Genomic DNA, 13646 nt, shown 5'->3' on the forward strand with positions numbered 1-13646 from the left:
CTCTAATTGGCGCTTGATATTAGGGGCCTCCAGGTCACTTGAGAGTAGAGTGGGTTCTTTTTTTTCGAGCTGATTGTGGGAGAAGAGAGAGGGTTGGAGTGAAGGATAATGCTGAGGGTGCTGCAAGCGGATTGGTTGGATGTTGGAGCAATGGGCGCTTGTGGGAATTGGGGCTAGTGCGCTTGGCAGATGGATAGTGTACACATGTCTATTTATCTTGTTCATTTCTACAATCTCAACACAGACATGGAAATTGTTATAATAGCAGTAATTGATATAAATACAAATCATTCATTCTTCGTATCAGTCAGTGACCGTATTGTCATATCTACATAAAAGTTCCTTGATCACATCGACATGCCTGGGTATTATCTTTCACCAAACCCTCCCTTTGCTCAATCGTACCGAGATATTGTCCATTGCCAGCATGTTCCAATCCGGCCAAAGAAAGAAGAAAAAAAGTCGAAACAAATGTCTGGACCTTTTCCGAGACATATGATTATGCGCCCAGGCTTGCGCCGTTCTGTTGTAGTAGTATTTGTAATCATGCTAAGCCGCCGTTTGTTATGCAAAGAGCTCAAATTGAACGAATGAGGGTATAAGGAAATATCAAACGCTTGAACGCAGCAGAACGCCGTAGAATAAAAAGTCCCAGAAAACGACAAAACGCATTAAGAACAATAGGGTGTAAAAGTCTCCTGGACCTTTGGAGCACAGCTCGAAAGAAACGAAGAATAATCAGACACTGACGGTGCGTCGGACGCCCATCTCAGGCTTTTGTGCGTAGCCGATGAGAAGTTTGAAGCTCGTGCCACGCTTCTCGCATTCGCTGATGAGGCTTTCGTCGCGCCAGATGCTGTTCTCGAGCATAGTTCCTGAAGTTGCAGCACCAGGTGCTCCGGCTTCAGGAAGAACGAGTGATTCGTAGCAGCGAGAGTACCACCACCGACCGACGCGAGCCACCATGTCAGTGATATCGTTGTTGGTAGACTCTGATGCCGAAGACGCGTTGAGGAGATCAGAAAAGGAAACTCCGGGCTTTGGTCCACCAGGTGAGGCCATATTGTTGCTTGTCTTTGTTGTGGAGCTTACTGTACTGTCTTTCCTCATGCTAGCAGGTGCCTTCATGTCTTCGAGGTTGGGTAGTTTTCCTGCAACAGGGACGCCAACAACACAGCGATTGCACTCGACGAAGCCTTTGCGACCAATGCCGGCCATGACCTCGTCGCTGATATTGCGGAGCGAGATGTTCTCATCTGCTACCTGCATCCTCATCTTCAGACCGCGGACGGCACGGCGCGCCCGGTTGCCCATGTTGACAAGATCCATATCAAGGACGTTGAATTCGAGGTAGCCACCAGGACGTAGGACGCGCTTGGCTTCCGAAAGGATAAAGTGATGCTCAGAGGAAGGAAGTGCAGTCGGAAATCGAAGCACAACGCATGCAAAGAAATGCATAGGGAACGGGAAAGCTTTGCTGAGAGAGGGGTGGCAGATGTGACGGTGGTTACCGAGAGTCGACCAAGCCTCAGCCGCACCCTCAGATGACGTCGTCGGAGATGGATCGGGCCCCATGTCATACACAGTCGCCTCAGGGTAGGTCAGTGCACAGTAGTAAGACCAGTCTTTGCCAAGCCCATCAATGACCAGAACACGATCCTCTTTTGGGTTCTTGAGCTCAAAGTGAATTGGGCTGAACAAGACACGGCCGAAGGAAAGCCACTTGCTTATCATAAGAGCACCAAACCGAAGATTTGCCATGGATAGCAGTCCATCAGCTTGATTCTCAGCAATGTCCATGAGTTGTGAGTCTCTGTACCGGCTCGTGGTGGCACTAGTGCGGTCTTTGCTTGACTGAGAGGCGATGGTGCCTCTCGATTGTCGTGCGTTGTGTGACAGAGACGCTGGGAGACTAGAGCGGGTCGAGCGCTTTGTGGCAGATCCAGTGGAAAGACGAGGACTGGCTGGCAGGCTCAATCTTCCAGTGACGGGATCAATAACACTAATCTTGCGCTCCCCATAATCTGAGATAAACTCGGAGAAAGATACTGAAGAAGCCGGGGACTGGTTGGAATGCAAGACAGCCAGCAGACGAGAGCGACGAAGGTGCAGAGATGGGTTTGTGACTTCATCGTCGTCGCGCTCTGAATCTGGTACATTGACTGGTGCCTTGGGTCTCAAAGGCATTGGTTCAAGCGAAGGATGACTGCGAAGGGTGTTCCTATGCTCAGCGGTGTGAGAAGTGACGGGCGAGAGAACCTCGTCGATTAGATCGTCATACTCATTCCAGAGCTCATCTTCGGACAGTGGTGCTCCAGGGCTAGGCACCACAGCGGTGCTTGCAGCCGGAGCAAAGCTCCAGATGCCAGAGCTACTCGAGTATGATACCTCCGAATCCTTACGAGGTGGAAACTTGAAAAATTCGCTTCGGCGGTTGGCCTCATCCTCGCCAGGGCTCATAGTTGCAATAGCTGATCCATGTGCAAGAGCGCTCAAACCTTGAAGAATAGGATATGGCTCGACCGGACCCGCAGTTGCAACTACGGGGCTGATAGAATCAAAAGACGTCCGGGGAAGTGCTGTGGGACGAGGTTGATTTGGAACAAAAGGGCGAGAGAACGATCGAGATGATGGGCGTCCTGGTTGGCGGCGAGTGGAGACAACTTGAGGAATGCGACCGACTTGAGCCAAGCGGCTTGGGCGTGGAGGTGGATTTGCTGGTGGAGGCCCAGGCGAGGGGATGTCTTGAGGACGAACATGGACTTCTTGGCTAGGCGGGGAATTGGGGATTTGAGGCTCAGGTTCCGATGGTTGCAGAGGAAGTGGTGCATTCGACGGTGGGGCAATCCCATAATCTTGTACTGGGAATGGCTGCTCAAAGGGAGACGTAGGTCGGGAGAGATCGGTGACGGGCGTCAGGTCTGCCAGCGAATAACGTTCAGAGTTGTGGGGCGCTGGCAAACTGGTGTCAATAACCAACTTGCTCTGTTGCTGTTCGGGTTGTGGCGGCGCCTCTGAGCGCAAGAAGACCTTGGGCGAGGCTGGGCGTGCTGTAGGCACAAAGCTAGGCTCAAGAATCGGCTTGGGTGGTAGCAGCATAGAGAGCATTCTTTCCTTCCTTCCAGGCTCGTCGTCTGAAAGAGCACTCTCTGTGCCTTCATCAGCCTCCTGCATGAGCTGCTCTATGTCGTTGAGCTCAAGACCGGACTGATCCATCAAGGCATAATGTGCAACAGAGCGAGAAGCGCTGACCTTGTTGCTAGGACTGGCCGCAGGACCAGCTGGTGTGTCTGCACGTGGTCCCGCATGTGCACGTTGGAAGAAATTCCACCTCTTGGACGGTTTCGATGCCTCCTTCTCTGCCTTGTTCTTCTTTGACGACTTCAACCATGTGCCCTCTTTGGTCTCAGTTGGAGCTTCATTTATCGAATTCTTGCGAATTCTTCCAACCATGCGGCTGCTAGAACCCGAGGAGCTGCTAGACACCTGTGCGTTTTGCAATGCTCGTGATGTCCTTTTCGAGGTTGTAGCAGGCAAAGATGATTTCTTCGCGTCGTCGTCGCTTTCTGAGGGTCTTCGTAGTCCCATAGCCATCTTCTTCATTGGAGATACTCCACGCATCGTATTCGGCATCGCAGAAGGCAATAGCGTTGGTTTGTTCTTCTCCAGTGCAGACTGTGACATACTGCTTTCAATCTGCGCCGTTTTCGTTGGCTGTTTGATGGATACGTCGAGGCTGCTGCTACTCTGCATTGGTTCGGGACTACGTGAGAGCTCTGTACTGCTTCCTGTACCCCGGATAACCACTGGCGCAAGTCGGTTCAGGAAGAAGTCATCCATATCCCCGCTTGTTGTACTTGTCATGCTGCTTTTGCGAGTCGAAGGTGTCTTGTCCAAACTCTCATTAGTAGTTCCAGCACTAGCAGAACGTCCAATACTATTGGTACTGATCGAACTTCCACTCCGACCTCTGCCGGCATATCGCCCGTATCCTTCATGCCCAGTACCTGCAGCAGGCCCTCTACGGTGTAGCTTTCCGTCTGACTTCGGTGGGCCAGCGGGCTCAGTCTTGGTACGACGCGTAAAAAACCCGAATCGAGAGGTTTTGTTTGGACTCGGAGCTGGTGCTGGTACTGGTCCAGAGCTGACTCTTCGGGTGTTTCGATCAAGCTGGAGGTCTGGAGTAGGTCCACGCGATGTTGACCGGGTAACTGGTGGCAAGGCCGATGAGGGATTTGGCGATGGAAGTCGTGAAGATGGCTTCGCTGGAGTAGTTGTCTTGGATCTCATGGATGCTAGCGCTATCCTAGATTCGGATGATGCGCTACGTTTATGTTGGGATGGAAAGTGAGGCATGTTGCTCTGGATGATTGGCGATGGACCTCGGAGTCCTGATAGCTCTGGAGTACCATCTCTGCTAGGTCTTGATGGCCGCCTTGCCGATGGCATGGGAACAGGCGATTGGTTTGCAAGATGAGCGAACTCGGGAGGTGCCTGAACTTGTGGTTTTTCGCTTGTGTTTTGCATCACTTCTGATGTTCGAGGACTCTGAGGGAGGGTGGCTAGTGCGTTAGGTGACGACATGTCTTTGTATTTTGCGCCCTCGGTGATGACGGTGGATACCGATGACGATGATGTTGAAGACTCTCTGACTGTGGATAGAGCGTGTGGGTGGCGATTGTTCATCTCATCTGGAGTCTTGTGTCGAGTAACAGGTGGTCTACTCTGTAGAGGACTTACTTGCCGTGTCCTGTTAGAAGCCCTCGACAGTGTTGTTCCTGGCGAGTAAGACGACATTGATGTAGGAGTCGATGAGACACTGAAAGGCCCTGGAGACTCCGAGTAACGTGTTGATGGGGTTGTGGACAGAGCATACTGGGGAACCGGAAGAGGAAGAATATCTGTAGGTCCAATCTCGTCATCATAGAGCGGACTGTTATACAGCTCGGCCTGGGGTTCTGAACGAGCCAGTATTGTGGAGGTCGGTGGTATTGAGATCCCCAGAACAGTCTCGGAGAAAGGATCCTTATAGCCACCAGGTATGCCTTCCATCGGCTGCGCATCGTCCTGGGATGACATCGAATCGTCCCTTATGCGTATTGCCTGTCGACCACTAGCAACCCCAAAACTCGCTTGCTTTCTCCTGAGAACATTCGACCGAGGGCTTTCGATAGTTGATGCCGATGATCCTGATGCGAGCGAAGGTGTACGTATACTTTGAGGAACCTCGAGCTTGGGTAGTCGGGACGTCGACGTCTGGGATGTTGGTTTTGAGCTTGCAGCGCTTGTGTTCTGAGGAAACATAGGCGTGGACCGGCTGGTAGTTCTTTGGCGTATACTGGACGTTGATACTGACCCTGTTTGGCTCACAGGACCTCTGGGCTGTACCTCATCATCTCTTGAAGGCCTCCTCTTCTGCAGCTTAGAGTGACTTGAGGCGGGTAACTGCGATGTGCCCGTGGTGGGTGTGATAGATCGTTGAGGCAACCGAGTAATGGGTGCTCGGTCCTCCACCCTCCTTGAGGGAGGGTATTGTGACTTATAAGAAGCCATTCTGGGTAGCCTTGTGTAGCACGGCTAGATGTACAACAGATGCTTGTGTACGCCGAGTAACTCATGAAGGCATGTGCTTACCCTTCTGTGAGACGCTTGAGACAAAAGGGTTTGGCGAATGGGAGTCGGAAATCGAGATTCCGAAACTGATAGCAAAAGCCAACTTGGATAGAATCTGTAAAGCGAATTGGTGTGAGGTGCGGCTGATGGCGGGAAGGCTAGATTAACCGGACGGGGGTGGCGATTCGGGGATTTGTTACGATGACTGAGATTGCAAGTCTATCCATATAAGTGATCCAGCCAGTTGGTACATGCAGTCTTGCGTATCCGTGCAGACTTTCGGTGAAGTTGTCAAAATCTTTCTCGTATGCCACATCTATCGGCAAGTCCGAAAACGAGTGATGGGTGTGGCGCAGTCGGCAATGCCCGAGATGGGGCTGTGCCAGGGTACAGCGAGATGGGACGAAAATCGACCACGACGCGCACAGGGAGCAACGAGACGATGACTGGTGTTATACTCCTGCCCCCAACGGCAGCTCACGCGTCCCGTCTATTCTTACCTCAGGGTCAACAATCCTAGCGCGGGGCTTCAACCGAGAGTCGCCTCAGTGGGGCTTTTGCGGATGAGCCGTCTTCAAAACGGAGGACCAGTCCCGGTGCCTCTTTCAAGTAGTCCTGAGTTTCTCGGCAATATAAGTGGTTTGGCAAGCTTAGTGATTAAATCTGTTGGTCAAGAGCGCTTTTGGTGATTGTTGCTGTTGCGAGGTGCGTAGGCTTGCATATGTACAACCTCGCGGCGTGCGCATCTTGGATGCACACACATCTTCCACAGAGCCGACGCCGGCGGCCTTGCGATATTGGGCTGATTCCGGACGGCGACATCCTGGTCCAGTGCGGGCGCTTGGGCTTGGATAGGCGGGTGGAGGCCTCTGGCTTGGAGAGAGAGCACAGCCAGTCGAGTTGCTGAGCGGTGGTGGAGGGCGGTGATTCGCAAACAGGCCTTGTACGCCGCCAGCCAAGTGAAAAGTCCAATTGGCTGTCAGGGCGCCCCCGTCCGACCTTTACCCACCAACATTATGCCGTTCCAAACGCTCAGCAACCCTCACCACAAGCCTCACGTTTTGCTATTGCTTTTCAAGACACGTCTCATGACAGGGCTGTTGTTTTGGGAGCTGAGGTGGGAATCTTAGCGAAAGATGTCGACAAATGGCCGTGACGTCGCAACGGCCCTCATTTGCCAGCATTCGCTCTTCCAGCTACATATGTTACCTTCAGCCCTTCGAAATTGCGCGACGATCAGCCATCGAGTGTCCCATCGAGTTCAAAAAAGGACCGACATGGCTATCAACGGCTCGTATGCGTCTACCTTAATCTGGCGAAGCAATAGATTCGTTGAGAAGCCTTCACCTGTCGAGGGGGTTGTCTGACTGTTCAATCAGGGCTTGCAGGGCAACAGGCGGCTGGATTCCCCATGCAGAAACAGTCATATGGCTTTCTGAGCGATTTTCGCAGTGGTTACCCAATGGATCTCGCAATTCTTGTTGCTATTCTCGTGACCATTGCATGCTTTAACCAAGAGTCTGCGGATCTGCCTGTGAGGCGGTGGCATTATGCCCATCAAGCCGGAGAGCCCGTCCAGAGAAAGCTGGAGTGTGGCTAAGTGCCTCAATTCGGCTTAGCTTCAGGCGAATCTGAGGCTGAGCAGTCGATCTCCCTCGCCACAATGACAACGCATCAAAAGCTGCGCAATTCTCGACTCACAAAGACGATTTTGATCTTTCTTCACCTGCAATAGCAAAAGCGGTATTTTTTTGCTATCCTCGACAGTTTCACCTGCGCTTCGGAGCGAGGGCGCGCCATTGTGGATGCGATCCACCGTCCAGGTCGCGCCAAAGCCACCATACCTGCTGACCCCGGCTTTGGACGCTCATTCGTGCTCTGGTAATGTGAAAAAAACGGCCGCCCGCAGAGCTATATGGTCATGTGACTGCGCCATACTGTATAAGGAAGGGTCTGGTGAAGGGTTGCGGCCAATGAGAGACTGAATTTGGCCGTTGACGTTATCACTGGCCCCGGTTGGATACAAGGGTTGAATGTGCTCATCCGTAAAGACGATACCCGTGGGTAGATGCGGTAAAGAGTATTCAACGAGCTGACCCAAAGGTCGCTAGTTCTTGAGAGTGGTGTTGGAGTTTGAGACATCCAAGAAAGCGTCGAGACCTGTAGATCAAAGTCGTCAATACTTTCAACCGTCTTGCAGAAACCCAGCCAACGTCTGACAGCCGGAGCGATAATAGCATTGCAGGTAGCGCAAAGTTTCTGCCTCACACTGACGGCGTCTTGCGTCCGGATTTGACGGTCCTAGCCGTCAAGGTGCTGGTGTCGGAGCCAAATCTTAGTTGTTGTTAACCGCTCAAACGCAGGACGCATGACATACTGGGTCGACATGTAAAATTACGACAACGATCAGAGGCCCACAGCGGACCCATTTGACCCCGGGCTGATTCGTGCTTTGACTCTATCCGTTAGTCAAATGGAGAAGGGAGAAAAGGGAGGGCGGCACGGCGCGACTGCTTCACTGTCTACGAATCACTTGCTGTGAACACCTGATGACCCTGTGAGACCCAGTGGAGCTCGGCCCGCCGCGGTGCGAACAGGAAATAAGTTCATCTGAGGCCACCGTGTGGAAATGACGACGTGCATTTTAGTGCGTGACTTAGTTGTGACGGCCCCCTCTTGCTCTGGTCGTCAAGCCGCCAAAGCACAAATTTTTCCATGGTTGTAAATGGCAGTCGTGCGGGGTATGGCAAAACGAGGGCACTTCCGACTCCGTTAGTTTCCATCTATCGGAGGTAATGCTCTTTGGAGTCTGCTGTGCGATGTGACTCAGCTGTGCGATGTGACTCAGCTTATCGCGCGTACATGTATATTCTGTCGGCAAGGTCCGAATGCATTGACCGCAAACGCCGATCTTGAGGAAGTTTGGAGAAGTTCGTGGGGTTTTTTGTCTATTGTAACCGCTGTGAGAATGTCCAGACAGGCCAATTACTATGGATCTGGGAATACCCGGTCGGCTGGAGTGTTAGTGACCGTCAGCATATCCAGGATAGACCTGGCTGCTAAGCCTGTTGGTCGGGAGAACCTATTATCAAATCGGAAGTCCGTGGAGGCCTACTTAGTTCCAGATATACACACGTATTTTTTTCGAGTGCATTTCGTAATAATGTTAAACATTCCGCGGAAATGGCTCTGCAGCTCATTCGTGCTGTTAACACTCGGACAAGTCCGTATGTTTCAATACGGAAATATGACTGGGACAAAGAAGAATTATATCTTAGCCACAGTATTACCCACCAAAAAGACTGTGCGGTTATTATTGTCGTTGGTAGATCTAACAATTTTTAAGTCCGGTCATATAGAGATGCCTGAGAGTGGTCAGTTTAAAAGCAAGCCACGTGATCGCGCGTTGATCCAGAAAGACACGCGTGTCTTGCACATGTAGATTCCTGGTACATTTCATCATGGCCCTACAGCAGAAAGTTACCAAATACCAAGAACGTGTATATACAGCACTCCAGCAGATTCCAGAAGGTCGTGTCACAACATATGCTGCTATAGCAAAGGCTCTGAGCAGCTCTCCACGAGCCGTGGGCGGCGCGCTGCGCGTTAACCCATTCTGTCCGGCAGTACCTTGTCATAGATGCATCGCCAGTACCGGGGTAAGTGTTCTGCGACGAGAGGTGCGACAGTTGTGCTGACCGATATAGTTTGTTGGCGGCTACAAGGGTGACTGGGAAAAGGCGCCGAGCGGACAGAACCAGGAGTCAAAACTGGAGCTGCTGAAGGAAGAAGGTGTATTGTTTGATCAAAGTGGCTTTCTGATTGACAAAACCTTGTTGTGGGATGAGTTCAACACGGAGAAGCTAAAGTGAAAGCTGTGGACACAGAAAGTCCAAGGTTCGCGAGGCTCGTCCAAAGTGGGGCAGGTGGAAGCGGGGTGGTTAAGAAGCTTCGCGTTCAGAAGCAGGACGGGCAAAAGGCAAATCTGTACGTCAGTCGCATTCGGAGCAAGTAAAGGTGTTTAAAACGCGGTCGCGTTTGCTGAGAAATCAATCAGATTGAATCAAGCTTGGGCAGATTCGCCACTCATTTTTTTTACAGACCCTGTCGCTGACTACTACTTCACAACACCAAACCAAAAACTCGTCATTTCTCCTCATCTCCTCCCGTCGCCATGCCTCCCAAACGAAAAGAGTTTCTCAAGCCAAAGCCAAAGGGCAAGTTAAAACCACAAGAACCACAAACCGAAAACGACTTTCTAGAAGTAGCAGACGAGTATGAACAGGCAGCGGGCAAATGGCGCGCTGGAGACGCAGCAAAAGCCGCTCGCTTCTTCAATAGAGCAATTGATATGTATAATGAGGGTCTGAGACTACACCCTCAATCATTTGATCTCGCGTATAACAAGTGAGTGGGCCGAGCATCTCAATTTGCGCCAAGTACTAATCGAGCCCAGAGCAAATCTGCTATACAATATCGCAGAAGATGAGCGCAGCATGTCACAGTTTGGAAACAGAACAGCGCTGCTAGAGCAAACCTTGGATTCTCACCGTTTTGCAGTCTCACTGAACCCAACAAATACAGACATTCTCTTCAACACTGCACAAGTGCTCACATCACTAGCAGAAGCCCGTCTAGAAAGTGACACACAAGAAGCCAGAAAGCAAGATGCAAGACCATTACTTGAAGAGGCCGTGGAGATCTTCAAGAGGTGCCTGGACAGTCAGCAGCAAGAGTACACGCATATACAAGCTGAGATTGCAAAAGCACAGGCTTCTGGCGAGTACCGTGAGGCTTGGGAAGGAGAACAGCAAGAACAGTCAGCAGTTGAGGAAGTAGATGAAGATATGAAGACCGAGTCTAGTGATGCGGAAGCGCCAGGCGATTGGGCTACAGTTGAAGAGCCCTTAACACCCGAGTCAATCCTAGAAACATGCACTGCACAGCTAAACGCCCTCACAACGCTCCTGGGCCTCTACAACCCCGCCCTCGACATCTCTGGTCTCGAAAAGAAAGCCGAAGATGGCCTCGAAACAGCTACACAAAAGATTCCCGTTCTTCTGGACCTTATCGACAAATCCCCCTCAAAAGCCCCATCCGAAGAACCAAAATCCGGCCCAACCCTCTCCCTTACCTCCGCCCCCGCATCCGAAGAAGCAACCACAACCCCCAAAGACGACGCCCTCCTCGCCGTCGCCACCTTCCAGGCCAGCATAGCAGAAATCCAGTACCGCAGCGGGAAAACAGACGCAACAACCTACGCCTCAACCACCGACCACACCTTTTCATCCCTCCAACAATCCATCATCCCACAAACCCCTCCTACCTTGGCCACCATAAACCTGCACTCGGCCCACGCAGACGCCCTCATCGACTTTGCCTCGGCCCTCTCCGACGGCGCACAATACACACCCTCAGCCCCGACATTCGAAACAGACACGAGTCTCCAGTGGACAGCTCTGACGCACGCTCAAACAATACTCACTACCCTTTCTTCTCAGCCGCACGCTTCCCTCGTCTCTCCCTCGCGCCTGTCAGATGTCTTCGTAGCAAGAGGCGATACGGATCTCTTCCGCTTCCGCATTTCACTTTTCAGTACTGCGAAGCCCGCGTGGCAGAAGAACGGGGCGACGCTTATCGCTAATGCTGGTGTTTTCTACAGGGGAGCGAGGAGTTGGGCGGAGAAGGCGGGAGCGCAGCAGGCGAGGCGGGTGGCGGATGCGAAGGCGGTTGTTGCGGAGGTGTTGAAGGAGGGGGTGGAGGGGAAGGGAGAGAGGAAGGAAGGGTGGAAGGGGAAGAGGGGGATTGCGGAGTGGGTGTTGGCGCAGATGGTTGAGGAGGGAATTGTTGGGCGGGAGAATGTGGAGGGGATTTTGAGGATGGTGGGGTGAAGGGAGGGGGTAGGTGATTGGTTGGGTAATGTATAGAGTAAGGGGAGTGTGGAGTGGAATGGTATTGCTCAACAGTTATCAGAGGTGTTTCTTGGTCCACCATGGTATTCGCGTCAGTACTTTTTTTGGTTTTTGAAATCTAGGATTGGAAGCGAACACTTGGGTACGAAGGCGAGTAGAAATCCTTGATGGTGTTTTAACAAATTCTCAGTGTGGTTACTTAGTACTCGATACATGGCATAATGACGAGATAACGTTACTTGTATCGTTTGTAATGCAACATTTGGGTACCATGGAGTAATCTGTCATTATTCAACTGCAAATACACTGGGACTCGTGTGATTCTTGTTTGCAAACCCCCAGAATCAGCAACATACACTGAAAAATGATGACTCAGCCCATGTCCTAGTCACCATGGTAATCATCTGTAGGCGCAACGACGAACAAAAGGACATTATGACTACAAGTGCATGGACTTGCTGGTATCGCAGTGAGCCCAGCTTGTATTCCAGTGTTTAATCATTCAACATGCGTAATATACAATGGCCCCGTTAGTGTCTTTTTCCACGCTTAGTGGCATTTTGTATGCCATCCATAACCCCCCTTCGATTCCTTGTCTTCAATGTTCAAGGCATAGTGCCATTTTTCAGTCCCCGTCTTCGCCTATCTCAAACCAGCCAGTCGACGCTCCTGAACCTCGGACAGAGCTCGGCTGCCGCTCAAAAAGGCAACGATTCCGACGGCAGCGGCAGCTGGCAGGGTCTGGAAAAGGTTCCAAGTCGTGTAGTACAAAAAGAAGATGCCCTCCATAGCCAGTATAGAGCCGTAGAAAAGGGCGTGCGACACAGGGGCGTTACCCAGAGCCTTGCCCAAATGGCTAACGTTTGCGCCCAGAGTAGCCCATGCTCCAAGTAGGATGGGCAGCGCAGCAGCAACAGCAGCCGCGAACACAATAGTTATGACCTTTGGTGGGGACTTGGGGTCGCTGCGGAAGATGTGGTGGATCTCGGGCTCGGCGGCGTAGCGTACCGGCGGGTTGGGGATGCTTAGAGGAATGCTGGTGTCGCGAGTGACGTTAAGGTCAAACACTTTGCTCTTGTACGGCTTGGATGAACCGAACGATCCAATGACAATGGACGCGGCAATTGGCTTCTCGGCTGTCAAGAATTGATGGGGTAGATCCTTGTGAGACTGGAATGGTCAGGTATGTCGGCAGCCATTGACGAGCGTTACGTACCAGATCGACTTTGCCCTTTCCACTGTCCTTCACACTAAACACAAACGAGTCTTCTACGCCAGTAACGGGGTCGGTCAGAGTCAAGTATGCTTGGTGTGGACGCTTCGCAGTGCTTCCATCGACTGTGGTAAGGACGAGTTTCAATGTGTCGGTCGCGCCCAGTGATACAGACTTTCCAAGCGGCTTCGAAGGGCTCAGGCTAGAGAGACAATGTTAGTCGTATACTCATTGCACAAACACAGAGCTTTGACTTAAGCTTACCTGTCCTTGGAACCTCCGCCTACACCAGCACCTTTGCTCGTAACCGAAACAGTAGCATCTTCAAAGCTCCACGAGGAAGCAGCAGATACAACCGCTGCACTCGAGAGGAGTAGTGAAGAAACAAAGCTGTGCAAAACCCTCATTGTTGCTGATCCGAAAAGAGTAAACGCGCAGCTCTGTACGTACGTTGTGTCGAGACAGACGTAAGCGTGTCCTTTGCCAAGACCTGCGTCGGCGTTTCCCGGCCCGCCGCCATCCTATCTTTACAGTTAAAGTGTCCGACGAGTACTACACATATCAGCCATGACTACAACTTGTGTTTTACTCGACTCGACGGCATTAATAAAAATATATCAAGGCCATATGTCACGTGAAATGACTATCTATTGTTGAATGGCAGTGCAACATTGTTCGATGTGAGCACGGGTATGGCTTGGACGGCTCTCTGCCAGCTTTAAGATGTTGCATTATTATATTGCACACTATCAGCAATGAACCTGCTCGAATACTTCACCCGAAATAACTCAATTTTATGATAACACGGTGGAGTCCTGTGCTGTCTCGGCCCCAGTTGCGACGCACGTCTTTTCTTATCAAGTTTATGCACTGTAAAGCACACTTTACAAAGTTTGCGAAATTGTCCG

The 13646-nt window shown here is 51.5% G+C and overlaps 6 protein-coding genes across 6 annotated transcripts; 4 read left to right on the forward strand and 2 right to left on the reverse strand.

Annotated features, from left to right (window-relative positions):
• Window positions 1-738: 738 nt before the first annotated feature.
• COCMIDRAFT_7631 (uncharacterized protein) lies at window positions 739-5553 on the reverse strand (the record flags this gene model as incomplete). Its single annotated transcript, XM_007692428.1, has 1 exon — window positions 739-5553. The coding sequence occupies one exon, from the start codon at window positions 5551-5553 to the stop codon at window positions 739-741; it is 4815 nt and encodes a 1604-aa protein (XP_007690618.1).
• A 741-nt stretch (window positions 5554-6294) lies between these two features.
• Window positions 6295-6468, forward strand: COCMIDRAFT_102461 (uncharacterized protein; the record flags this gene model as incomplete). Its single annotated transcript, XM_007692449.1, has 1 exon — window positions 6295-6468. A coding segment is annotated over one exon (174 nt), but the record flags the coding sequence as incomplete, so codon positions are not given.
• A 291-nt stretch (window positions 6469-6759) lies between these two features.
• Window positions 6760-6924, forward strand: COCMIDRAFT_102394 (uncharacterized protein; the record flags this gene model as incomplete). The annotated part of the gene is made up of 1 exon (XM_007692450.1): window positions 6760-6924. One exon carries the CDS (start codon window positions 6760-6762, stop codon window positions 6922-6924), a length of 165 nt encoding a protein of 54 aa, XP_007690640.1.
• Window positions 6925-9074: 2150 nt separating this feature from the next.
• Window positions 9075-9485, forward strand: COCMIDRAFT_102469 (uncharacterized protein; the record flags this gene model as incomplete). The annotated part of the gene is made up of 2 exons (XM_007692451.1): window positions 9075-9272; window positions 9321-9485. The coding sequence occupies 2 exons, from the start codon at window positions 9075-9077 to the stop codon at window positions 9483-9485; spliced, it is 363 nt and encodes a 120-aa protein (XP_007690641.1).
• Window positions 9486-9787: 302 nt separating this feature from the next.
• COCMIDRAFT_28591 (uncharacterized protein) lies at window positions 9788-11504 on the forward strand (the record flags this gene model as incomplete). The annotated part of the gene is made up of 2 exons (XM_007692433.1): window positions 9788-10020; window positions 10070-11504. 2 exons carry the CDS (start codon window positions 9788-9790, stop codon window positions 11502-11504), a joined length of 1668 nt encoding a protein of 555 aa, XP_007690623.1.
• A 663-nt stretch (window positions 11505-12167) lies between these two features.
• On the reverse strand, window positions 12168-13258 carry COCMIDRAFT_28592 (uncharacterized protein; the record flags this gene model as incomplete). Its single annotated transcript, XM_007692434.1, has 4 exons — window positions 12168-12695; window positions 12742-12940; window positions 13003-13096; window positions 13189-13258. 4 exons carry the CDS (start codon window positions 13256-13258, stop codon window positions 12168-12170), a joined length of 891 nt encoding a protein of 296 aa, XP_007690624.1.
• Between the last annotated feature and the right edge of the window lie 388 nt (window positions 13259-13646).

The sequence above is a fragment of the Bipolaris oryzae genome (assembly GCF_000523455.1).
Source record: "Bipolaris oryzae ATCC 44560 unplaced genomic scaffold scaffold_129, whole genome shotgun sequence".
NCBI classification, from domain to species: Eukaryota; Fungi; Ascomycota; class Dothideomycetes; order Pleosporales; family Pleosporaceae; genus Bipolaris; species Bipolaris oryzae.